Consider the following 23,781-nt stretch of genomic DNA (forward strand, 5'->3'; position numbering starts at 1 on the left):
CAACACGCCGACGCCGATTAGTCTTTGAACGCCGTCTCATTTTTTTTGCCCTAGAGAAGATGATGAAATGGGAGAAGATCTAGTGCAATCACTAGATATAGGATCTCGCGTAGAGTTGGTGGAGTGTATCATGTATTAATGTTGTGTCTTATTAGCTTTCACAAAAAATGACATGATTTGATTTGACACATAATTTATAAAAAATAAAAAAGATTTTTAAATCTTATGTAACTAAATTAAAGTTATGTCAAATGTACAAAATTATCTTTTAATTTTGTGGCCTTAAACATGTCACGTAAAAAGCTAAAATTAAAATGTTATCAAAAAAAAAAAGGTCATTCTTTTTTAAACAGACTAAAAAGGAAATGAAGTCATTCTTTTTTAAACGAAGGGAGTAGTAGTTTTTTGTTTGGCGCTTTTTTTCATGTTAGGTACACTAAGAGTATTATTAATATTATAGATTTTTAGGTATTGATAATGCAAAATGATTTAATACATGTATTAACATGATTAGTACATGTTTGACATTGCTATTGGGAGCTCAGATGTACTTATTTTGAGGAAAAAATGTTTCTTTTAAAAAAATAAGTGTTTGGCAAATTTGTAAAACTGTTTTTATTTTTTTAAAGATTAAAATATTCTTTCGGTATATACATATATACACACACATCAATACATCTCTTATTAAGTAATTAACGTATTTCATATGTTTGATTAAATTCCATTTAATATTTTTATATAGTAAATTTTATATTTTATTTTACGTTTACATATTATTATTTTATTTATTATTTTACAAAATTAGAAAACAAGAAGAAGGTAACAACAATATTTTTGTAAGATTAGAAGAAGAAAAATATCAATTAAAGATTTCAACCCTTCAAAAAATGTATTTGATTGAAAATTGAGAAAATGGCCAAATGCCCCCCTAATCTATAGCCAGATTTCCAACTACACACTCATACTTCACGGGGGTCCTATCACCCCCCTAAATTGTTTAAAATTGGAATTATTACCTCCCTAAACGCTTACCTGACAAAGTGAGTGTATCTCAGAAGACCAAAAACCAATATTAAATTTTTATTTTTATTTTCTTAAATATATGTATCTTTTTTCTTCTTTTTTTCTTTGATTTTTTTCTTTCTTCATAGCAATTGGATTGAGCATCAATGGCAGCACCAAATTTCTTCACTATCTTGAAACCATCGCTATCACTACATTAATGATACACCACAAATCATTTATAGCAATTTCACTCATTACTCTCCACAATCAAGAATTATATATCTAAAAATCTTTTATTTATGTATCAAAAATCTTTTAAATCAAAGAAAATTTAAGCTTGGATAAGCTTAATACAGGGATACCCAAATGATTTTCTTCAAATAAACTTTTAATACTAGGATAATTTTTTTATCCCTATATTTAATTCCTAACAGATCCACTACTAATTTTAATAACCGGGCAATTTCCAGCGAATTTGAAAATTTTTTGTTCTTCATCTTCTTTGTTCCATTGTTCTGAAATTTGATGCAAAACCACTCTAAATCTTCTCCAAATTTCCCTAAAATTTAGATATAAGCTTCCCTCGGAGTTTCGATTCTTTTGATATATTACCCACTCAAAAAGGTGCTCGTTGTGGCAAGTTGAATTTTTAGCTCAAGCTTTTGAACTAACTTTAATGGAGGTTTCAAGTTAATACTTCACATTTTAAACCATGAGCTTCAGTTTTCAATTCTCAAACATAAGAACTCTTCAAATCATCTGAAAGTTGCTCCCACTTCAAGAATATAGATTCAATAATTTCATATGGAAGCTTGTCGATTTCCATGAAATTTCGGTGTTTCTTCAAATCTAAAAATCGCAATCATAAACTCAATCAAACTCAATGTATTTAGCTTCAAATAATTAGCAATCATCTATGTTATTAACATGTTTCAAATTTGAAGATCCAAAATACATTCATAAACTTAGACCTTAAATTGTTTTTTTTTTTAAAAATAATAAGTTAGAAAGGGAGAAGAATAAAAAAAAAATTAGGGCTAAAAAATGAATGAAGAAGAAAGAGAAAAAAACGTTTTAAAAAAAATGATCAAAAGGTGAAATACAACACACCACAAGACACATATCTGGTTATGATGTTTTAAGGGGCTACTTATTTCATTTTAAAATAATTCAGGGGGGTAATAGGACCCCCGTGAAGTATGAGTGTGTAGTTGGAAATCCGGGTATAGGTTAGGGGGGCTTTTGCCTATTTTCTCATTGAAAATTTGAATATGAACATTTTAATTTAATAAAAATAAAAATTTAATTTAGTTTTTTTGTAATAGATGTTTAAACTAGCTACTCTCTATAAAATAATCTTAATATTAAAAGTACATTAATATTTGTCATTAATTGTAATTTGACTCTCAAAAGCACTTTTAAAAAGAGATTAGGCAAACACAATTTGCTTATAAAAAACACTTTTCAAATGAATTAGCTAAACACAAATTGTTTTTTTTTTCAAAAGCATTTTTCTGAAACACTATTTTAAAAAGGTGTTCTTGAAAATAAACAGTTTTTAATTGTAATGTCAAACATGTTCTAAATACTCAATTACCTCTCAAAAACATTTTTGTATTTTTTGTATCATAATTGTAGAGAATATTTGATAAATAAATATTTTTATACAATGCATACTATTTTTAATACACCAAATCAAATAATGTATAATAAATAATTTAAGTATAACTAATACAAATATTACTAATGTAAGCATTATTAATACATTTTATTAGCATTATTTTTCAATCCATGTATAACTACTATATTAGTGTAAAATATTCTATATCATCAGATGAATTAGATAATTATCACCAAATTTATATGATTAAAATTTAGAAAAATATTAAAATTTTAATTTTAATTGTATTCTAACAAAATTAGTTCTGCTTCTTAAATCAAAATCTAACTTTTTCATGTTTCTTTCCCAACAAAATCTTTAGACCAATGAAACAATTCTTTACGCCTCAAATAATATTAAACTTGCAAGATAAAGACCATGAAAATCAGGTAGTTGCAGCTTTAATTACAAGACTAGAAATAGCTAAATCAAACTTTTAACATAAATAAACAAAATAATTTATTTTGAAATATATAGTTGAAGCTTCTCAACTATGCCTTTCTTATATAAGAGCATACAAATAATTCCAATTTATTTTCGCAATCAAAATAAAAGGAGACGATAATGTGTAGAACACGTGAGCTATCAAACTACAAAACAAAAACACGTTTTTGTATCATTAAGTTTTGTAGAAGACCTATTGATTTATTCTAATTAGGTTGTTTGATTTTTTGCTTGTAAAATGATAAGCGTATGATATATTTTGACATAACTCGGCCTGGTTAGTGACTTAGGGGTGTTGGACAGGTTAAGTTGAAAATGAAGATACTGAAATGGATTGAAATAGAAATCAGATTGGATTATAACCTGCTCGAATTTACTTTGAGTTCAAATGAGCTAAAAATCATGTTGGATCATGAGTAGCCTAATTAAACCAGCTTAATCTCAATAATTTTAACATATTGTTATTTAACTTTTATGACCACATTTTATATTTCAACTCAAGAAAAAAAAAGTTACGAATGGATATATAAAATCCTAAAAGATATAAAATAGATAATAATTCATACATTTATTATGGGAACATACTACACTAATGAAAATAAAGAGTTTTAAAATGGGTTGAAATTTGAGCTCAATTGAAAATTCTTTTAATATGGGTTAAGACTAGAATGAGTTGAAATTTACCAAATTCAAATTATCTCGTGCTTAACCCATAAATTTCTAGACCCAATTTCGTCAAAATTGATTTCTCCAAAAGTCATATTCAACTCTTTTAACTAGGTTTGATCATAAATTTTTAAGTATTTTTGGATATTATTTTTTGATGAAGTTTTATTAGACAATAGATTTTAGGATATTTTTTTTTCAATAAACTTGATTTATAATCATAAGTTTTAAAAATTATTAAATTTACCTATAAGTTTATATTATTATTTTATTGATGAATTTCATTAAAAAATAATCTTATAACATAATGAATAATAATCAACAAAAATAATAATATTGACAAAGAACATTAGAATAATTGCATATTACTAATTCAAAGATAAATTAATATTGTCCCCAAAATTACATACTTTTTCTCTTATCTGCGTGGTTCACACTTCACACCACCAAGATCTTTTGTATAACCGTAGCTGCTCTCTCACAGTTTCATCTCAGAGTTTAACTCTCACAAGACGACGACACCATTTTCGATCTGATTAGTCTTTGTCTCTTTCCATCTACAACAAGACACGCACACACTCACCTATTCCCTGTCTCTATCTCTTATCAAAAAATAATCATACTAGTATATGAGTGAGTCGGTGGACCTCAATATCTGCTTTTACACTGCTCGATTTCACACAACTAACTTTCCCTATTTCTCATTCACACTTCTGATTTCGAGACTTCTGCCATTGATTTTACAGGTATATGCTCTTTACTCAGCTCTTCAAACGGTTTATTGGGGTTATCGGAGTTTTTTTTTATAAAACCCCTTTAAGTATTGAATTGACCCGTATCAAAGAAATTGATGTTTATCGCTTTTAGTAGTTGATTAGAGTTTCAAGAATTAGTCTTTAACTGTGATTTTTCGATTATGGGCACCCTAAATCTGTGAAAGAAGTGATTTTGGAGAGTATTCTTGACCTAGTATTACTTGTTTTCAGTGTTTTGCGAAAGCTTGGGGGTATTTCATATTGTTGATTTTTCTTAATGCAGTAGTTTGTGTAAGGATTTAAGTGAGTGACCTCCTATTGGTTAATGATCTGAGGAGAAGTTTTTTTGAATAGCAATGGGTAGTAAATCCAGAACTATGCTGGAGGGTCTGGTTAAACAGGGGTCGTTTAAATGGTTGACCAAAACCCCGAGTTCATTTGATGAAGATTTAGATGAGATGGGGTCTTCATCCACTGGCAAGAGTTGGTTGCCAGAGCTATCTCCTGCTGCAAATGTAGTAATCCGAAAATGCTCAAAGTAAGTTTCCAATTTTTTCTTGTCTTTCAGGCTTCTGCAGTTTTAGGTGAATATAATATGCCAAATATCAAACAGGACTTCCATTTTGTTTAACTGAGATGTTGCATTTAGATACAATGTAGTAATTGTTAACAATATTGATTGCTTCTAGTGGATTCAGCGAGTGAACTGATGGATGCATTTAGCTGGAACAAAAGCATTGAGTTGGTTGCCAAGTTCTAATTTAGATTGCGTAATATGAATAACCAAAATCTGATTCTATGCAGAATCTTTGGTATTCCCATGAATCAACTTCAAGAAAACTTTGAGGCTGAGGCTTCTGAATCCATAAAGCATAAATCTCAGTATGCAAGGAACTTCTTGGAATACTGTTGCTTTAGGGCTCTTGCCTTGTCTATACAAGTAAATGGTTACCTTGGCGACAAACAGTTTCGACACCTTACATTTGACATGATGGTTGCATGGGAGTTTCCAGCAGCTTCAAGTCAGCCTTTTGCCAGTGTATGAATTGCTTTCCCATGTTTTCCTCAATTCTACAGAATGATTATAGTTTGTTGAACACCACTGAACCTTCCTTGGTTGTGTGGACTAATCATGAATTCCTTGACTAGTCCATTAGTCACGTATTGCTTGTTGTCGTGTGTCTTCTGGGTTATTAACTGACTTTCCATTTAATTGTAGATGGATGAAGATGTCACTGCTGGTCTTGAGGCCTTTTCCCGTATTGCTTCAGCAGTTCCTATAATTTCCAATGCGATAGTTACTGATAGTATTTTCGGTGTGCTTACGTCATCAACAGGAGGTCGACTTCTATTCTCAGTCTATGACAAGTACCTGACCTGTTTGGAAAGGTACTACCAACTTCGGTATTTTATTACTTGCAAATTCTTGAGTTCCATGCTTTTCGAGTTTTATTCATCTTTATGCCTTTGCTGCTTCAGTATGTGGTTCATCTTCCAACTAACTTATCAGATCATAGGTTCTAGTGATAGATTTTCATATCTAACCTGGGTAATGTAATCGAGGTAAATAACACAAACATTTATATTTCTACCAACACATGACATAGGCACTCGAGTTATTTAAGGGATCACAAAATGCTGTTTAGCTTTGTTATTATATATCCACATGCTTTAGGTACTATATAAACTGGTTCATGTTGCCAATTTCTGAGCATACTGCATGTTACCCTTGGTGGTATGCTGTTAACAGCTAATAGATCTGGTATATTATAGAGCGCTTGGAGGCTGAGTTGAAAAGGTTCCTCACATTGAATAGAAGAACTGACACAATTACCCCCACCCCCTCCCCCCTACCTACAGGTCCTACACACACAAAAAAAAAAGTGAATGAGTGCCTCTCTATTTGTGCTCCTTCTACTTTGTTTTTTTGGGGAATGTTTAAATTATAGATTATAGGCTTCTTTTATTATCATTTATATCTTACCTAAGTTCAAGTTGAGAGAGGAGTGCTAAGTTTAAGTGTGTTTTGGTCGGGAAGAGTATCCTACAAGCCTATGTGTGCTTGCATAGGGTTGTCCTGTAGTTTCTTTATTGTCGGGTATTGTTTTCGTAGTGGTGAGATTGTTGTGGCCTTTTTAGTTACTGTTAGAATAGGAATAGGTTTATACAATCCTATTAGAATAGGAATAGGAATAGAATAGAAATAGGAACACTAAATTGTATCCTACTTAGTAAAAGATTGTATTGTAGTGTCTATAAATAGGGTCTCAATGTAATAATGTAAACAACACAACAATTCAATAATATTCTTCTCCTATATTTTTCACATGGTATCAGAGCCTCTACGATCTTGGTAAACAATCAAAGAGCTTCTGCTGCCGGCAGGCGGCTATTACCCATATATGCTGCCCGTCCGGCCAACGATTATGTTGACAAAAGTTGGGTCACCGTGTATCTTTCAGGTGACTATTTTTTCATATCTAATTTGTGTAGCACCGTGCCATCATTCCAGTGACTACTTTCTTATAACTAATATGTGTAGCATCGTGCCATCATTCTGGTGACTACCTTTTCATATTTAATTTGTGTAGTACCGTGAATTTTCCGAACTATTTTCTCAGATCTGAGTTGCATAGCATCATGTGTCTATTCAGTGACTCCTCAGATTTGATTTGCATAGTTCCATTCGTCTTTCCGGTGACTCCTCAAATCGGATTTGCATAGGATTGTGCCATCATTCCAACCCTACCCGTATAATTTTTCTTTTTCAGTAAGGTCGTGCCATCATTCCGACCCTACCCATATTATTTCTCTTTTTCAATGGGGTCGTTCCATCAATTCAAACTATCCTATATAATTTTTATTTTCTAGTTGGGTCGTGACATCATTCTGACCCTACCAATATAATATTATTTGTTAGATTGTGACCACTTTTAGCCATCAAATCTAATACTCCGGTATATGAGCATGTTTCGTCCAGTTTTTCGGTGACTCTTGTTTAATATCGACTCGTTTATTGATTCCAACATGATCCATATACTTTATACTAGATTTTGAGCACTTGCAACGACTCTTGCATTGTGAAGAAGTCTATATCAGGGGGAGTTTAGTAGCCTTGTATGTTGATTACGTAAGTCACTCTATGGTCTGAAACAGTCTTTGCAAGCTTGGTTTGGGAAGTTCCAACACTGTGGCATTATGCATCAAATTCTCATGAAATAAGCACATTGAGATTGATTGTCAATTTTGTGAAGTCGGTTGATCAACTTGCAGATATCTCACCAAGCCCCTCATCGGTCCTCTTGTTAATTACATTTGTAACAAGCTAGGTATAAGAATTGTATGCACTAGCTTGAGGGGGAGTGTTAGAATAGGAATAGGTTTATACAAATCCTATTAGAATAGGAATAGGAATAGAAATAGAAATAGGAACACTAAATTGTATCCTACTTAGTAAAGGATTGTATTGTAGTGTCTATAAATAGGGTCTCAATGTAATAATGTAAACAACACAACAAATCAATAATATTCTTCTCCTATATTTCTCACACTTTGAAGTGAAGTGATTCGTAATGCGTATCTTTTCTTTACTGTTTCATTACAGTGTCTTATGAGCAGCCCATTCATAATCATTGGTTGAGAATGTTGCTTGTTTGGGAACTTTTTCAGGGCAATTAAAAAATTTAAGAACCAGTCTGAATCATCCCATCTGTCTGCCTTACGTACAGCAAGAGGGGAGAAAATTCTGGAGCTGGACGGGACTGTGACAACCCAGCCGGTGCTTGAACATGTGGGAATTTCAGCATGGCCTGGTATGTTTTTGCGGGTAGTAATGGTTTTAATTGCTTGAAATTCTTATCTCCAGAGATGAAAGGGATGATATCACTTGGAATTTGAGTGGATTACGTGTATCTATTAGCCTATTTGATATATTTTGTGTCCATGTATTTGTGATTTTCAGGTCGGCTAACTTTGACGGATCATGCTCTCTACTTTGAGGCACATCGTGTTGTGTCTTATGACAAGCCAAAGTTATATGATCTGTCAGATGATCTGAACCAGATTGTTAGACCTGAACTAACTGGACCATGGGGCACAAGACTCTTTGATAAAGCAGTCTCCTACAAATCAGTTTCCTTGTAAGGCATGACACATGATGACTCCTGTGTGGGTCATACTTCTCTGCAGAATTTTGTGTATTTCTTCTACCCTATAAGATTATTTTCTAGTTCAAGCGGCCTTCAAATTTGTTATTGGTCTTTGGAAAATGTTGTAGGTCAGAACCTGTTATAATGGAATTTCCTGAGCTTAAAGGACATACACGCCGTGACTATTGGTTAGCCATTATTCGGGAAGTTCTACATGTGCATCAGTTCATTCTTAAATTCCAGATTACTGGAATTGAGCGTGATGAGGCGCTTCTAAAAGCTATATTTGGCATATTGCGAGTACAAGCCCTGAAAGATATGACCTCTAAACATTCACTTTGCTATGAGGATCTTCTTATGTTCAATGTATGTGATCAGCTTCCCGGAGGAGACCTTATACTAGAAACAATTGCAAATAGGTCAACTGTGAGGGCACTGGAGCGGACAAACTCTACCAAACCTAAAAACAGAATGTACTCAATTTCAGCTTCAGCCTTGGCTTCCAACCTGGGGTTAGTTTTTGGGACAAGTTCTCATGTTCCTAATGAGCCAGGAATTGTTGTGGGTGAAATTTCTGTGGGGGAGATGACTCCCTTGGAAAAAGCAGTTAAGGAATCCAGAAGCAACTATAGAAAGGTGGTGCAAGCACAAGCTACGGTTGATGGAGTGAAAGTTGATGGTCTTGACACCAATTTGGCAGTGATGAAGGTAATTATAACTACTGCGGCTTCAAACTAGACAGTGAGGTGAAAGAGGATAAACTGAATTATTTTGCCATTTTATTGAGGAAATCGGGAGTGGGTCTTTAAGAACTTTTATGAAGCTGCCTTGATATTTACATAGCACAATTTTTTGAACAGAACCGTTGGAGCATCTCTTTACAACAATTTTTCGTTTTGAGCTGTATCTTTAAATTGAGTTACCTCACATACTAATCCTTTGAAATTCATTGACATGCAGGAGTTGCTCTCTCCTATGATGCAACTTGGGAATTGGATTCTTCTTCTGGCTTACTGGGAAGACCCTTTGAAGTCCATGATTTTCTGTCTGGTTTTCTCATTCATTATTATCAGGTAGTTAGCTGATCTTATCTGTGTAATGAGTCCGATTAGATTCTTTAGTTATTCAGTCTTTTGAAGTCCTAAGAAACACCTTGGTTCTCAAAATTCATTGCTCTGTTTCCTTAATTTGTGGCATTTCCAACGAAAAGCTGGTCTGATAGTCTTTGTTGATCTGCCTTTTGGTGTTCTGCTGTGTTTCCTTGTACACTCCCTCGCATGGATGGAATCTCTTGAAATGTGATGGTTGAAAAATATTCACTAATGTCCTTCTCTTTCTTTCTCTTTTTGTTGGTTGCAGGGGATGGCTGTGCTATGCCTTTGCACTATTGCTAACTTTTTTTGCTGTCTTTTTGGTAATAACTCGCTGCTTAAGTCAAGGCAAGACAGTTGATGAACTAAAAGTAATGGTTCCGCCTTCAATGAATGCCATGGAGCAACTTTTGGCTGTTCAAAATGTAATATCTCAAGCTGAAGAACTAATCCAGGATGGAAACATCGTTCTTCTCAAATTTCGCGCTTTACTTTTGTCCATCTTCCCACAGGTTTGTGCAAATTTTACTTGTTTTTTATTAGGAAAGTTGTTTAGTAATTAGTGGTTCCTAACTGTCATGAATGAACAAGTCTTGTGGTTACTGAACCCTACTCTTTTTTTATCTGAAAACTTTGGTTTGCCACTGAGGCTGAACCAGGATGACACGATGGAACATTCCTAGATGTTTCTTTCACATACTCGTGATAGGAGTTTGAAACAAAATGTCTTTGCTTGACTGTGACTAACAGTTGTTGCATTGTTATTTGGATGTTAGATAGTATGAATTGTGAACCTATATCTTGTTCCTGTCATTTCAGGCCACCGAGAAGTTAGTGGGTGTTTTTTTGGTCTCGGCACTAGTTCTGGCATTCTTACCTTTGAGATACATAATCCTTCTGACTTTCCTAGAACTCTTCACAAGATATTCACCTATTCGGAAAGCAAGCACAGAAAAATGGTCTAGAAGACTAAGGGAATGGTGGTTCAGTATCCCTGCAGCTCCTGTAGTTCTTGAAAAAGCCAAAGAAGACAAAAAGAAGAGATGATGAAAATCTTTGTACATAATCAAAGATCCCTCCGCGGAGCAATATCCTAGTATGTCCTGTGGTTGTAAATTTGTATTATATGAGAGAAGATAAAGATGTAGCGTCATTGGCCTTGGTGAGGTCTTCATTAACGTTTGCTTTTAGTGTTGTATCACTGTTTCTGGGTATTGGAAACTTATTGTGTGTTGTATCCTTCTAATCATGGGTTATAAGATCGGATTTCTTATCAACATTTTTATTTTAAATCATCTAGAGAAACAATTGGCTGAGTTAACTTGAGATTCTCATCATTATCTTCTCCTTTGATGGTCTAATTGTTCTCAGAAATTTCAATTGCAAAATCATTCACAGCCATATAGAGTGTAGAACATCTTATTCGATGTAATCCCAATGTGGGGCATGAGTAGGGGTGGTGTGGGTAGATTTACCTTTATTGATAGAGATATTTGAAAGATTCTCAGCTAAAATAAAGCATTTATATGAGTGTACGAGAAATGGAATTTACTTATGCCCTGCGAGTCACGGGCCAAGACTCCAATCAGACTTTAAAGCATTTATATGTGAGTGTATGAGAAATGAAATTTTACTTATGTCTTGATTGTGAGTCACGGGCCAAGACTCACACAAGACTCGAAGCTCCAATGAATGTCATTTCCGGTAAGTGTGCGACAGCCACCACTTCCCCTTTCATAATGTTCTCGTGAAGTTGCTCCTCATTATACCGATATATCAACAATAAAAATTGTCTAGTTGCAAAGAAGGAAAGATATATTATTAACTCCATAAAACAAAAGCAAGTAAAGATGATTAAATGAATACTGAATTCCCCTCAAATCAAAACGGGAATATCAAACATTTATTATACTTCAAATAAAAAAAATAGTCCTAAAACAAAATTTTCAAAAATCTATTTGAAGAAGAAAGAATCGGTATAATTACAGAGCGGTTCATAAGAAGCTGAATACAAGAAATCCAAGTCAGTATCTTCATTTTCATTTTCATTTTCATCAATAGTGTGAGGCAGATCAAAAATGGCTCGTTCCTGAGGAATGCAGCAAGGCGATGATGAATTAATCCCAATATCATTGTTATTTGTATCTTGATTAGTGTTAGGCGGATCAAAAATGGTAGCTGGTGAGGAATTAATCCTGGCATCGCAACTGTTGTTGTTGTCATGATAATTAGTATTTGGGTCAGAATTATGACTAGAAAGACCAGTGAGTTTTTGGACTAATGCCCTAAAATCACAGGGATTGGTATGAATTATTTTGGGGGAATGAGTATAAATTATAACGGGATGATGCCGCTGCTGCTGGTTTAGGAATGAGGATGAAGGGGATTTCTTGATGCAACAAGAGTCCTTGTTCATCTTCAATGGAGATGTTGGAGGCTTCATGCTAATTGTAGTTAACAAATGCTGCTGAGGGTATTTACACTAAATTTACTACAGTTAAATTATTTAATAACATCATAATAATACATTATTATTATTATTATAACTGGAGTTAAATATTTATGGACAAATATATATCACGTATTTTTAGAGTTGATGTGGGTAAATTTTTAGCTAGATTATATGTGAGAATAGAATGGAAAGATTTGTTAGGAGGATGGTGTGAGAGTGTCAAATGCAGCTGATTTGTAGGGAAAATGAGGTTAATATTAGTTTAGGCAAAGGAGACATCATACTCTCCTAGGACTTTTTGCCTTTTATAGTAAAATTCATTTTTTTTAAAAAAAACTAGTATAACTTATTTAACACCCAATCTTGTTAACTTTAATTGAAAATATAATCTGTTACACTGAGAGTTCACACGTATAAATTAACGAACAGAAAAAAAACAAATCCAAAATAACAAGCAATTTAGTAAAAATAATACTATGATTAATTGATTATTGATGATGCTGAGACAAAGCTTAATTTAAGTTTTATTTTGATAATTGATATAAAAGTATACGAGTTCTTCTATGCTATGTCCTCAATGCATAGAGTATTAATACTCCAGTTTGTCCCATTTTAATGTGAGGTATTTTTACTCGACACAGAATTTAAAAAAGAGAGAAAGATTTTTAAAACTTGTAGTCTAAAATGAATGATAGATATTTGTGTGATTATAAATTATTTCAGGTAAAATAAATTTTTTAAAGTTAAATTGTTACTTAATATAAAAATGTGTATTTTTTTGGAACAAACTAAAAAGAAAAATAAATCATATAGATTGAAACACAGGAAAAGTCAAATGTATTTTTGGATCACTAATAATAAACTCACGGGTAGTTAGGTAGGCCACATTAAAATAAATAATTCATGTATTATGTGTGGTATTATTTAGTACTATATTTGGTAGGAATTTGGGTCTATATATAACTAATCCATGGATTAGTTATACCCCCTACATGGTATTATAGGGAGTATTACTAAATACCTTCCATTTGGAGGTATTAGTAATACATTGGATATAATAACTTGGATAAGTCGATGTAAAGACAAAAATATCCCTCAATCATTTAATTATTTTATTTATTTTATTTATTTTCTTGATTTTATGTTTTATATTTGTACTATTAAATTTATTTAAATAAATTAGCTTACAAATTATTTAGAGAAAGTTGTTTGTAACTACATAAATCCAACAGAAATTAATATAATATTTGAAATGTGAGTTGCTTAGCATTATATATATATATATATATTGTGTGTGTGGTTTCTAACTATTTGTATTTGAACAATTTATAAAATTACATACATATTAAAATTATAACCTGCAATTTTTATGTGTAAATGTAGATGATTTATTTAGTTTTACTATTGTTTACATCTTTTCAATTTTAAAAATTGATAGTTTATCTTTTTTTTAATTGAAAATTGACATTTTGTAAGTAATAATTTTACTAAGATGACAATTATTTATCCTCAAATAATTTAAGTGGAAAATAAAGGCAAACATGACAAAAAAATTGTTCTTCTAATAGATAGTTAGAAGACCATAAAAAAATAATATTGTCCGGCAATTATTTATCTTAACCTAATTACTAATAATTCAAGGGTATAATTGGAAATAAGTTTTTTATAAAGTTTAACCCAATTCCAAAATGGGGTAGGAACCAATGAATCAAATACTTGATAAAAATAAACTCTGCATTACTAATTCCAACATTAGTAATCTCTGCATTATTATTTTTGTACCAAACGACCCCTCCTCAATACAATGATGCTATAAATATCATTATGTTTAGACCCGACCCAATTAGTTGAAGTCGGTTAAAAAGAAAGAGAAAAGTATAAATAGGTTTGAAGACGAATAAAAAGCAGAGATATTTGTCCACTTTCCACCGGTACTTTTGACTTCACCGCCGCACAACTCCGATCTCCGATCATCTATCGCCTGAAGTTTCTTAGTATTTACGATTCAACTGTTTTCTTGATCAGTATGGTGAGTTTCTTGTATTTGTTCTTTCTTTCGAAATTGAACTTTACATGTTTCCACTGAATTCTTGACCTAGTAGCTCTCTTCTTTTCTTGGAAATTTAGTGTTTCTAAAGCTCGTATTTATTTTTCTTTTATCGTGAGTTTGCCTAGAGCTTTATCAGGAAAAAAATAATGGGCAGAAGTAATTTGTATTTTTTAGTTTCTTGGAAATTTATTTTCCAATGGTCGTTTTCCTTTGTGTTTGTTAGCGTTTTTTTTTTCCGACTGTGAGTTTTATCAAGAAAGGGTAAGAAGGAGGCAAGAGGAAAAATGTAAAATTCGTAATATTTGAGTTTGAAGACTATAGATATGTTGGATTACATAGGGCTAAATGTTTATCACTTATCAGTTCTTATTCCGAATTGGAATGTACACATTTAGGTCAATTTATTGTGGTAGGCTCATCATTAGTTAATGAGGAGTCTTGGCTTGAGCCGATCTTCATATGCCTATGTTACTCAATTGTGATAGTATAGAGGAAATTGAATTAGTTTTCCTGGTTTGAGCCGCAATTTGGTCATTTTGCCACTTTATTAGGGGAAGGTGGAATGTGTTGTTTTCTTGCTAACACAGTTCCTTGAGATGTAAATGTTGCAAACTCATTCTATCTTTTAGTTTTGGGGATGTATGATTGTTTTTTCTCTAAATTTGGGTTTTCATGCTTTTGTAGGACGGTCAAGTTGGAGATGGTAGTATATTGGTGCTTGTCGAGGATGTTATGGTACCAATTAGTGTGGTATACAATGCCATCAGTATCTTGAAGAAAGAGGGAGTTGAGAAGTTGGATCCTATGATTGTAACTCAAGCTTCAACCCAGAGTAAAATTCTCTCCTTAATGTCTGCTAAGTGATACTTCTCTAGCCTGCTTATGCTGTGATCACGAGTGACTCGTTTTGTTTACTGTGTCAATATTCTGCTCACTTCTTGTCAGCAGTCAGATGTTTATCTCTTCATTTTTTGGATGTGCATCTATATGGATTTTATGATTCTCATGGCTTCTCTCTTGTTAAGTTCGTTCCTATGTTTATACTATCAAAGAAAAAGTTTGTTGCAATGTTTACACCTATCAAAAAAAGATTGCTATTGGTTAGGAAACAGAAGAAAATAGCTCTTCTTTACCATAATTATGCCTTTAAAACATGAACTTTTTTTTTGTTTTCTTTGTGTGTGAGAGAGAGAGTGAGAGAGAGAGAAGCATGTGTGGAGAAAGAAGTTCTCAAGTTGGTTAGGAAAGAGTGCAAACTCGCCTTTTTTTCCTTTCCGTTTTCCATCTCTCTGCGACCTCTACTTAATCATCTTGTACCTCTATCTGATAAGTGCTTGTCCCTTGACCATGATGATGTATTCTTTTTTCCTGGGTTAAAATCTGGTTATTTCAGGTCTGACATCAGTGGAGTCTGCATCTAGGGATATTGTTGCTCTCATCTGTAGGTCCCTTGAGTTTCCTAGTGATAAAATGTGTGGGGACATCTCAAGAGTGTTGAAGCCAGGTGGAACAGTCCTACTTAGCCTAAGTTCTCAATCAGTCTCGAAGGTGTGTGAAATGTCCCTTTGTACATATTTTTTCCGTGGAGAATTTGTGTGGGCTCTGAACTGTCCTTTCCGTATAGCAGGCAAACTCCACCCACGAGCGCAAGTTATTGTTGGCTGGATTCTCTGATGCTCAGTCATCTGAAGCTGGCCACTCTATCGTGGTTAGTATTTCATCCATGTGCCTTATTTCTTGCTTCTTTTCTTCCTTCGCATGCTCGCCACTTCAATATTACTTTCCTTGTTTTGAACTGTGATAACACCTCGCTTTATAAATAAAGAAGTTTTGATAAGATTCTTAACAGCTTTTTCATGGCATTAGAGTCATTCATGGCTTTATTGTTATTGGTGTGCTGCTACTCTAGGCACTGAAGTGATAATACGGTTTGATCTTTATTCAGTTTTCAACTGCGACCTGTGGTTTTATTGTTATTGGTGTGGTGCTCTCATACACTAATGTTCTTTAAAAGCCTTGAAGTTAGTCTTCATAGTGACAGTATCTAGTGTTTGATAGTAGTCTTTTTGGGTCGGTTCAATATTCTATGATGGTCCCAAGTTTGAGATCTAGAGAATCCCTAGTTTTACAGAACCTCCACCTGTTCTAACTGATTAATTGAGTAGTCAAATGAAATGGGCCCAAATGAAGTGGAATGCAATTAGAGGATTCACAAAGTCAACCCCAATTAAGTTGGGATTGGGGCACAGATGTTGTTGTAAAAAAGCCTTGAAGTTATTGATCTTGACTTTAAAAAGTCGTATGGCTGATTTAATCTGTCAACAGATAACAGCAAAGAAACCTTCATGGAAAGTTGGTTCATCCTTCTCTATCAAGAAAATCACGAAAAGTTTACCGAAAGTTCAGATTGATGATGATTCAGATCTCATTGATGAGGATAGCCTTCTCACTGAAGAAGATCTGAAGAAACCTCAATTGCCAAATGGTAAGAGAAGTGCAATAAGGTTGTTTATCTCTGACATTATTAGTTTTATCAGTAGTACATTGAACTCAATTTGTTGCTCACTTGCTGGTGCAGTTGGGGATTGTGAAGTGGGAAAAACAAAGAAAGCATGCAAAAATTGTTCGTGCGGACGTGCTGAAGCAGAAACTAAAGTGCAACTTGGGCCAACTGCTGAACAACTGGATAATCCACAGTCTGCTTGTGGCAGTGTATGGTTTCTTCTATATCGATTTTTCATATAGTTGATTACTCTTTTTGCCAAACTAGTAGACCCCTTTGGGAAGCAAGGAAAGTATGATATTTCCACCCGAGGTCATTATCACGGTTCCTTCTGATCCTATAAAATTCAAAAAAAGAATTGGCTGCTATGGAAGTAAGAAAGGGAACTAAATAACAAATGATAACAATCATGGGTTTCATTGGACACTATTTCGGTCCGACCAACGTGGTTGTTCCTATTTCATTTTCTTATTTCAAGCTCTAAAGCACTCCAGTTTTATAGGACTGAGTACATTAGTTAAGTAGTTTCTGCTGGTAAATTGAAACCTAGTGCACGCCAATTGTCAATATTGCCAAATTTGTGTCATTTGGTAATTGATTGATGTTTATAGTGTGATTAGTAGACAGCTGAACAACTAGTTGGTTTCTTTCTTCGTCCTTATCATTAAGATCTTCCTTTTGAGTTTTGCATTTGGTTCTGTTTTTAATTGTTTTTTTTTGGGTGACATCTTCTATGTTTACAGTGTGGTCTAGGTGATGCTTTCCGTTGCGGTACATGCCCTTATAAGGGTCTTCCTCCATTCAAACTTGGTGAAAAGGTACATGTCAAACACAAGCTACGTTTCTGTTCTTTTTCTCTGTGAGGTCGGTTGTGTTATAAACTTATACAGGAATAAGTATCTATTAATATATCTATTACTTACTAGAGGAAAAAGATTGCAGTATACGGGAAGGCAACAATTACTAACATTTTGTAGTTCAGACGCCAGTGTTAATTGCAATAGGACTATAAGTTTTTTGAACTCTGAGAACATGTGGAAGAAGTGTTGCAAAGGGGGGTGGGGGGTTCTATACTTGTGATGTTTGGGAAACATAATATGAGAAGAGAATGATTAACTCTGCAGGATGTTTGTTATTATGTTCATCATGGAAGTAAAGATCAAACTATATACTTAATCATTTGAGTTGTTTGACATTGTGGTACATCTTCATTTGGCCTAGACATTCAAGTTCTCCATCCGTTGTTGACAGCATAGTGCAGTCTTTTTTTCTAATTGATCTGATAAATGATTGAGTTATTGATGTCTTTTCCCCACCAAATCTGACTTGGACATTGAAAAACGACATCGTCTCTTACCTTCTTGGATCTCATCTGGTCATTGATCATACTGCTGCTGTTGTTTCTTTTGAATTCTAAATGAATTAAATTTTAGAGATTATTTACTTTCCAAAGAACAATCTCTAAGAGATGGACGTGGTGAATTCTTGGGGGTAGCTAATATTATCTTCATTATAAAATTCTCGATGACCATCCAGTTTGATAGTTTATTGAACATTGTTGGAGCCTTGGCCATCAAATTGATGCTACTAAGGATTTGGTTGGTGGTTGGTTTGTGATTCTTGTTGAAATGTGAATCATTATCCAACATTACCATTTAGGGCCATGGCACTTGATGAGGTGCTTCACTGAGGGATGATTTTAGGGTAGCCCTGATCGTTGTTGATTCTATTATTATGTTCTTGTTTGCATTGTGAGAGTCTGACACCACTATCTCTCTCATTTGGCAGGTCACGCTTTCCGCGAACTTTCTTGATGCTGACATCTAATTCCGGAAACTATTACACTGATGTCAAAGATTTGTTTGTTCGTTCTCTTTTGGTTGATGTAAGATGAGAGAATTATGTACTGTTGTCGAAGGGAAGATACACAAACAGTGTTCTGTGAACTGCTGTTAGATCACTCAGAGTTGTTAGAATAGACATGGTTTTACATGACAGGACGCAAGAGTTTGGAAATTTACTTTCTGATCTTTGGAGTTGTTCTTTAAACCTCTAGTCATTCCTTTATCTGTTCTTCAGTTGTGTATTGAAGTCCTTTTTCCATTCATTGCTTGATGGAAGAAAAAGATGAGCACTAGGATTAATCTAGAGGATTGGTTATCTGGGAGGCATTTGTGGGGGAAAATAGTGTCTTATTAAGTGTGGATGCAAAATCAAATTTCTTTCGAGTCAATTCTCGACTCTGCGCTTTTGCTAGCTAATATTTGATGGAGCTGCGTAATATTGCTGATAAAGATGTCTCATTTGCCAACATTATACTATCCTTATTTCTCAATGGCATTCTTCTAATAACTCGTGTTCTAGTTCAAAACAGTGCAATGTGCTTGATATCTTTAAGCTGGCAAATGATGACTTTATCCTTTTATTCAAGGACCAGAATTCAGTCTGTACCTCAACATAAAAAAGCTTCAGACTTCAATTCAGCAGAACAACTGTACCATGAGCAATGTCATACCTTTGTGTTGTTTCTCAGCTACATCTGAAAAAACTATCGCAAAAAAGTAACTAGACAACTGGTTACAATTTGATCATCATGACAAACAAACCAAAAAACAAGGGCCAGCAATCAAAATAAATGAACTACTCAACTTATAGAGCAGGTAAAGCTAATAGGTGTCACGCGCTGAAAACTAGTGAATTATCAAGTTTTACAACAATGTGACGGGTCAAAATGGGATCTCACGTTCGAAGAGGCTGAGCTCAAGTTTATGGAAATTTTAAGAAGACCAAATCAAATGAATCGGAATATTTTGCTCTTTCAAGCCAAAATGGAGACAAAATCAGCTTATAAGTACACTAAATGGCAACTTGTATCCTTCCAGAAAGACCTTTAATTGCACCAAAATATTTGAGATGCACAAGAGGCCGAGATTCCATTTCAGGTGGCCCCTTTCTGAGACAGCTCTTTCATGTATAAAGGGTAGATCACCTTGGCTGTCAGACAAGGCATTGTACTCGAAATTGGAACTGAAGTTGCAAATTTAATACAATTCAGTAGTCATCTATGCACCAGTGCAAGACATAAAGCTGAAGTCCTAAATCAGGGGACCATTATCTATGTGATCTTTGCCTCCGGTCTTCATCCCGTCCATCACGGTGGAGGCGAGATTGTTTCTCCATTTCCCTGCTTTCTCTTTTTTCTGTATGATAAGATTCAGATTCATATCTTTTTTGTCCTCTTTCATCTCTCCTATCATCATATTCCTTTGAGATCACATCATCATGCCTCCTAGATTTTCTCTCAATAGCTTCCCCCGAGTGTTGTACATCATCATACCTCCTAGATCTTCTCTCCACATGTGACCTATCCAGATCATCTTCTTTGTAATTACTTCCCTTTTCCTTCTGCTCTGACCTGTGCTGCTCGACATCTCTCTTATAGTGATCTCTTGCAGTTGAATCTCTCTTATAATGATCTCTTGCAGTCGAATCTCTCTGCTCATGCCTTTCTATGTCACTAATTTTTGCTTTAGAATTTCTTGGATCTGTATCAGAGACTTTGACCTCTTCCTTGTAGTCAGGCCGAGGAGGCCGACCCCATTGGCCAGATCTTCCATCCTTACTAGAATTTTCAGCTTTGTCATGGACCCATCTCGAACTTCGATCTTCCTCAGCACCCCAACCTGTGTTTGCAGCTCTCTAAAGGCAAAAAAGAAAATGAATTTTAGTACCCTAATTATATAAAAGATGTCTTAGAAGTTTAGAAAGCTGAAAACTCCAAATGGAGAAAGAGGGTCAAGAGATCACAGAACATTGTGAGAAAAGAAAAAATCTGCTTTCCAGTTTCACTTTTACAGGAAATTCGTATGATCACCTTAGTTTAAAAGTAAAGCTTCAAGAGAATAATCAGCAGACAGTTTTGAAAAACAAAGGTGCTGCTTCTCCAAAAGAAAGCTTTTAAAATTGTGCTATGCAAGGAAACTAGCAGCAGTTAAGGCCTAAGATCATAAGATAACCCAATTTCCTAATGAGGTAATGAGAAAAACTCCTAACAATGGAACAAAAGACTGTTAAATTTTGATCTCCCTTAGTTTTCATTCCACTTCATTGACTGCTACTCACTACTCACACCCTTGGGTGCAGAAGGACAAATTAATCTCATTTCAACATTCTACAGCTTTGCTCAAGATATTACTCAAAACTAGGACTATTGAGTTTCACTACCTTTCAGACTGAAGTTCTACGAAATGAGAATGTTACCACCTAAATGCAATGATATGTAGAATTACACAATCTAAAGCAATATTCGATCATCTCCTCCCAGTACACTGGGATTACACCGGGTATGTTGTTGATTTCTCCAATACACATGTCAAAGTCAAAATTGTCAGAGGAGTGTGTGTGTGTGTGTTTTCTAAACTGACAGAGGAGTGTGTTTTCCATCCCTAACATATTCACTAATACACTTGAAGAAGCCATTGCAACTATTACCTCCCGGTAAAGCATATGGCAAGATACCGCCGTTGAACTCAACTTGCACAAACTAATAAACACAGACTGAACCCAAGCAACATTCATTATACAAATTCAGAAGTGACTACACTTCCCAAACTACTATCACAACGCAAATTATAATAATAATAACATTACATAGAAGATGACATATAAAGAAACAAGACAATATACAAGAACAAAAGGAAAGACTAAGAGCAAACCTTCTCATCATGAGAGAACTTGCACGCAGCACCACGATTGCATTCACCCCTCTGGAAAGAGCGGCAGACCCCTCGCTCCTCCCTCTTTTTCCTCTCTGTCTCTTCATCCTCTTCTTCTTTCTTTTTATAGTTGGTAACATGATCGACTCTGATTATTCTACCCAGGATCTGAGCACCATTTAAGTTATCTGCAAGTCGAATAACAAAAAAGTGAGTTATCTAGCCAAAATATGTTGAACTAAGTGACCTTATCTAAAATCTTATCAGTTAAAGAAAGGACAAATCAAGCACTAGAAATTATTTTTAAGGTTGAATCTAAAAGATTAAAAGAAAGAGAGAGATAGAGACATACCCACAGCAAGATTTGTACTTCTTTGATCCTCGTAAGCAACAAAAGCAAAGCCCTTTGACTTGCCCGTACCTTTTTCTCTAACAAGATTGACATCAACAACTTCCCCATACCTAATTAACATCAAAGAATCTATAAGACGCTTCTATTGGATGAAAACAAAACAAAGTGGGCAAGGCATGAGAAATGCTCAAAGTGTAAGATGACTTACTGGGCGAAAACAGCGAGGAGATCACCTTCAGTGAGGTCAAAAGGAATTCCACCAACAAATACATAAGCTGAATCTTTGTATCTAGCATGCCAGGATGCCTGATCGGAGATTCCTAAAGATGCTTCTTTTGCATTAATATTCTGAATGCGCTTCACTAGCGTCAACGGATTCATTGCAGTATTCCAATTCCTCAAAACCTAGGTAGTCATTTAGTAAAGGAATAACTAGTTTATTTTGGAGCTATCAAGCATTATCTACTTAAATCCAAGAAGATGCATCGTTAGAAGAGATAAACATGAACTGAGACGTTTTTTTTTTCAATTTCAATCAATCAAACAAAAGGCATGGAGCAAGGTAAGTATGAATAGAAAACCTAGGGTTTTGAACTTAATAAGAAAATCTGAGCTCCGGTGACCATGGTCGGAGAAGACGATACCTGTTATCCGGCGTGATTTCGTATTTGGCCGAAACAGAAGATGAAGCAGCAGAAGGTTTCCTTCTTGTTAATCCCACAGAGTTCTGCAGATGCTGTGTAGTTCTGCCGAGAAAAAATGAACGAAAGGGAAAAAGTTACTATTTTAACATTGTTAAGGTCTCTGATTTTAACTGAGATAACTCGGTTGATTATTTTTATTAATCTCGGATTAATTTGAATATGCGCTGAAATTATTACTAGTTGTCATGAAAAATACAATAATTTACTAAATATTATTTACATAGAAGAGGTATTATATATATAAATGTCTTCTTATGTATATTTAATATATTTTAATTTTAGTTGAAATTTTTAAATACTTTTTGAGAATTTCTTCTTACATAAAAAGAATATAAAATAAAATAATTATATTATACCTTCCTATAAATGTATAGATGTATAATTTGGTTCCATAGGAAAAAATATGAAAAAAGATTACATGTAATATCTTCTTTAGATGAAAGAACATTCTTATAATGAGTAATGTTTTAATCGTGGAACTTCTACGTACCAATTAACTTTAATGTAGATTAATAATTTTTATAACATGAAAAAAATATAATTAGTGTTCTTTCTTAAAAAGTCAAGTCAATTAATTATTGTTATTATAATTTTAAAACATTATGAGCAATGTAAGCCAAAATGAACTCAAACAATGATGACCCAAAATGCCCTCTTCTCATATTTATTCTATATATATTTGACTAAATATACATACATCATCTTCTTATTTTAAATATTAGAGAAAAATCTAGCACTAATTTATAATACTAATTATAACTAAAAGAAATTATAGATTTACAACAATAAGAAGTTCGTACTAGAATTAAACTTAAAAGTCATCATAAAGATACACAAGAAAGAAAGAATGAAAGAAATAATACAATACATATATCATTGCGACTTTAATCATTAAAATAAAAAATAGAAGGAAAAACAAAATCAATACATATTGTCTAAGATCTTGTCATATCCACTTCACAAGTCTATCAATATTCAAGAGCTTTCTTGTTTTTTTTCAAGTCAAACAAAAGCAAAGAGACATCACTCTTGTTGATATCCACTTCACAAATCTTATCACTATTCAAATACTTTCTTCGTATAAAAATTAAATTTAAGAGTCATTATAGAGATATATATATAAAAAGAGAAAAAAAAAAGTAAAAAGGAATAGTACAATACACATATCATTAAAAATAGAAGGAAAAAGAAATCAATACATAATTATCTAAGTTGTTGTCAATATCCACTTCACAA

General features: G+C 33.7%; 3 protein-coding genes across 5 annotated transcripts; 2 read left to right on the forward strand and 1 right to left on the reverse strand.

Annotated features, from left to right (window-relative positions):
- The first annotated feature begins 4,197 nt into the window (after positions 1 to 4,197).
- Positions 4,198 to 11,095, forward strand: LOC102591851 (uncharacterized). Of its 2 annotated transcripts, none has more exons than XM_006341537.2 (10): positions 4,198 to 4,521; positions 4,814 to 5,068; positions 5,335 to 5,569; positions 5,750 to 5,919; positions 8,200 to 8,342; positions 8,492 to 8,669; positions 8,807 to 9,386; positions 9,639 to 9,751; positions 10,038 to 10,281; positions 10,589 to 11,095. In XM_006341537.2, the coding sequence occupies exons 2-10, from the start codon at positions 4,887 to 4,889 to the stop codon at positions 10,814 to 10,816; spliced, it is 2,073 nt and encodes a 690-aa protein (XP_006341599.1). In that variant the 5' UTR covers positions 4,198 to 4,521; positions 4,814 to 4,886; the 3' UTR covers positions 10,817 to 11,095. The 2 variants fall into 2 exon arrangements, with proteins under 2 accessions (XP_006341599.1, XP_006341600.1); XM_006341538.2 differs by having other exon boundaries at positions 4,817 to 5,068; positions 10,589 to 11,090.
- A 3,002-nt stretch (positions 11,096 to 14,097) lies between these two features.
- On the forward strand, positions 14,098 to 18,865 carry LOC102592402 (anamorsin homolog). 2 transcript variants are annotated; one of them, XM_006341539.2, is made up of 8 exons: positions 14,098 to 14,250; positions 14,956 to 15,103; positions 15,665 to 15,819; positions 15,896 to 15,979; positions 16,597 to 16,756; positions 16,850 to 16,983; positions 17,518 to 17,592; positions 18,563 to 18,865. In XM_006341539.2, the coding sequence occupies exons 1-8, from the start codon at positions 14,248 to 14,250 to the stop codon at positions 18,599 to 18,601; spliced, it is 798 nt and encodes a 265-aa protein (XP_006341601.1). In that variant the 5' UTR covers positions 14,098 to 14,247; the 3' UTR covers positions 18,602 to 18,865. The 2 variants fall into 2 exon arrangements, with proteins under 2 accessions (XP_006341601.1, XP_006341602.1); XM_006341540.2 differs by having other exon boundaries at positions 14,100 to 14,250; positions 15,899 to 15,979.
- A 535-nt stretch (positions 18,866 to 19,400) lies between these two features.
- LOC102592972 (zinc finger CCCH domain-containing protein 25) lies at positions 19,401 to 22,619 on the reverse strand. Its single transcript, XM_006341541.2, has 5 exons — positions 22,486 to 22,619; positions 22,050 to 22,246; positions 21,842 to 21,951; positions 21,490 to 21,677; positions 19,401 to 20,473 (listed from the first exon to the last, which is right to left on the reverse strand). The coding sequence occupies exons 2-5, from the start codon at positions 22,220 to 22,222 to the stop codon at positions 19,886 to 19,888; spliced, it is 1,059 nt and encodes a 352-aa protein (XP_006341603.1). The 5' UTR covers positions 22,223 to 22,246; positions 22,486 to 22,619; the 3' UTR covers positions 19,401 to 19,885.
- Between the last annotated feature and the right edge of the window lie 1,162 nt (positions 22,620 to 23,781).

Source organism: Solanum tuberosum, unplaced genomic scaffold (genome assembly GCF_000226075.1).
Source record: "Solanum tuberosum cultivar DM 1-3 516 R44 unplaced genomic scaffold, SolTub_3.0 scf00026, whole genome shotgun sequence".
Taxonomy (NCBI): Eukaryota; Viridiplantae; Streptophyta; class Magnoliopsida; order Solanales; family Solanaceae; genus Solanum; species Solanum tuberosum.

What these genes read in the sequence shown, in the direction of transcription:
- LOC102591851 (XM_006341537.2), top strand. Translation starts at nt 4,887, where the DNA reads ATGGGTAGTAAATCCAGAACTATGCTGGAGGGTCTGGTTAAACAGGGG. An exon ending in TCCTACAAATCAGTTTCCTT is followed by an intron (nt 8,670 to 8,806) that starts GTAAGGCATGAC and finishes AAAATGTTGTAG; the next exon opens with GTCAGAACCTGTTATAATGG. An exon ending in TTTTGTCCATCTTCCCACAG is followed by an intron (nt 10,282 to 10,588) that starts GTTTGTGCAAAT and finishes CTGTCATTTCAG; the next exon opens with GCCACCGAGAAGTTAGTGGG.
- LOC102592402 (XM_006341539.2), top strand. An exon ending in GAAACCTCAATTGCCAAATG is followed by an intron (nt 16,757 to 16,849) that starts GTAAGAGAAGTG and finishes TTGCTGGTGCAG; the next exon opens with TTGGGGATTGTGAAGTGGGA. An exon ending in CACAGTCTGCTTGTGGCAGT is followed by an intron (nt 16,984 to 17,517) that starts GTATGGTTTCTT and finishes CTATGTTTACAG; the next exon opens with TGTGGTCTAGGTGATGCTTT.
- LOC102592972 (XM_006341541.2), bottom strand. Translation starts at nt 22,222, where the DNA reads ATGAATCCGTTGACGCTAGTGAAGCGCATTCAGAATATTAATGCAAAA. An exon ending in CTCCTCGCTGTTTTCGCCCA is followed by an intron (nt 21,952 to 22,049) that starts GTAAGTCATCTT and finishes GATGTTAATTAG; the next exon opens with GTATGGGGAAGTTGTTGATG. An exon ending in AAGTACAAATCTTGCTGTGG is followed by an intron (nt 21,678 to 21,841) that starts GTATGTCTCTAT and finishes TTCGACTTGCAG; the next exon opens with ATAACTTAAATGGTGCTCAG.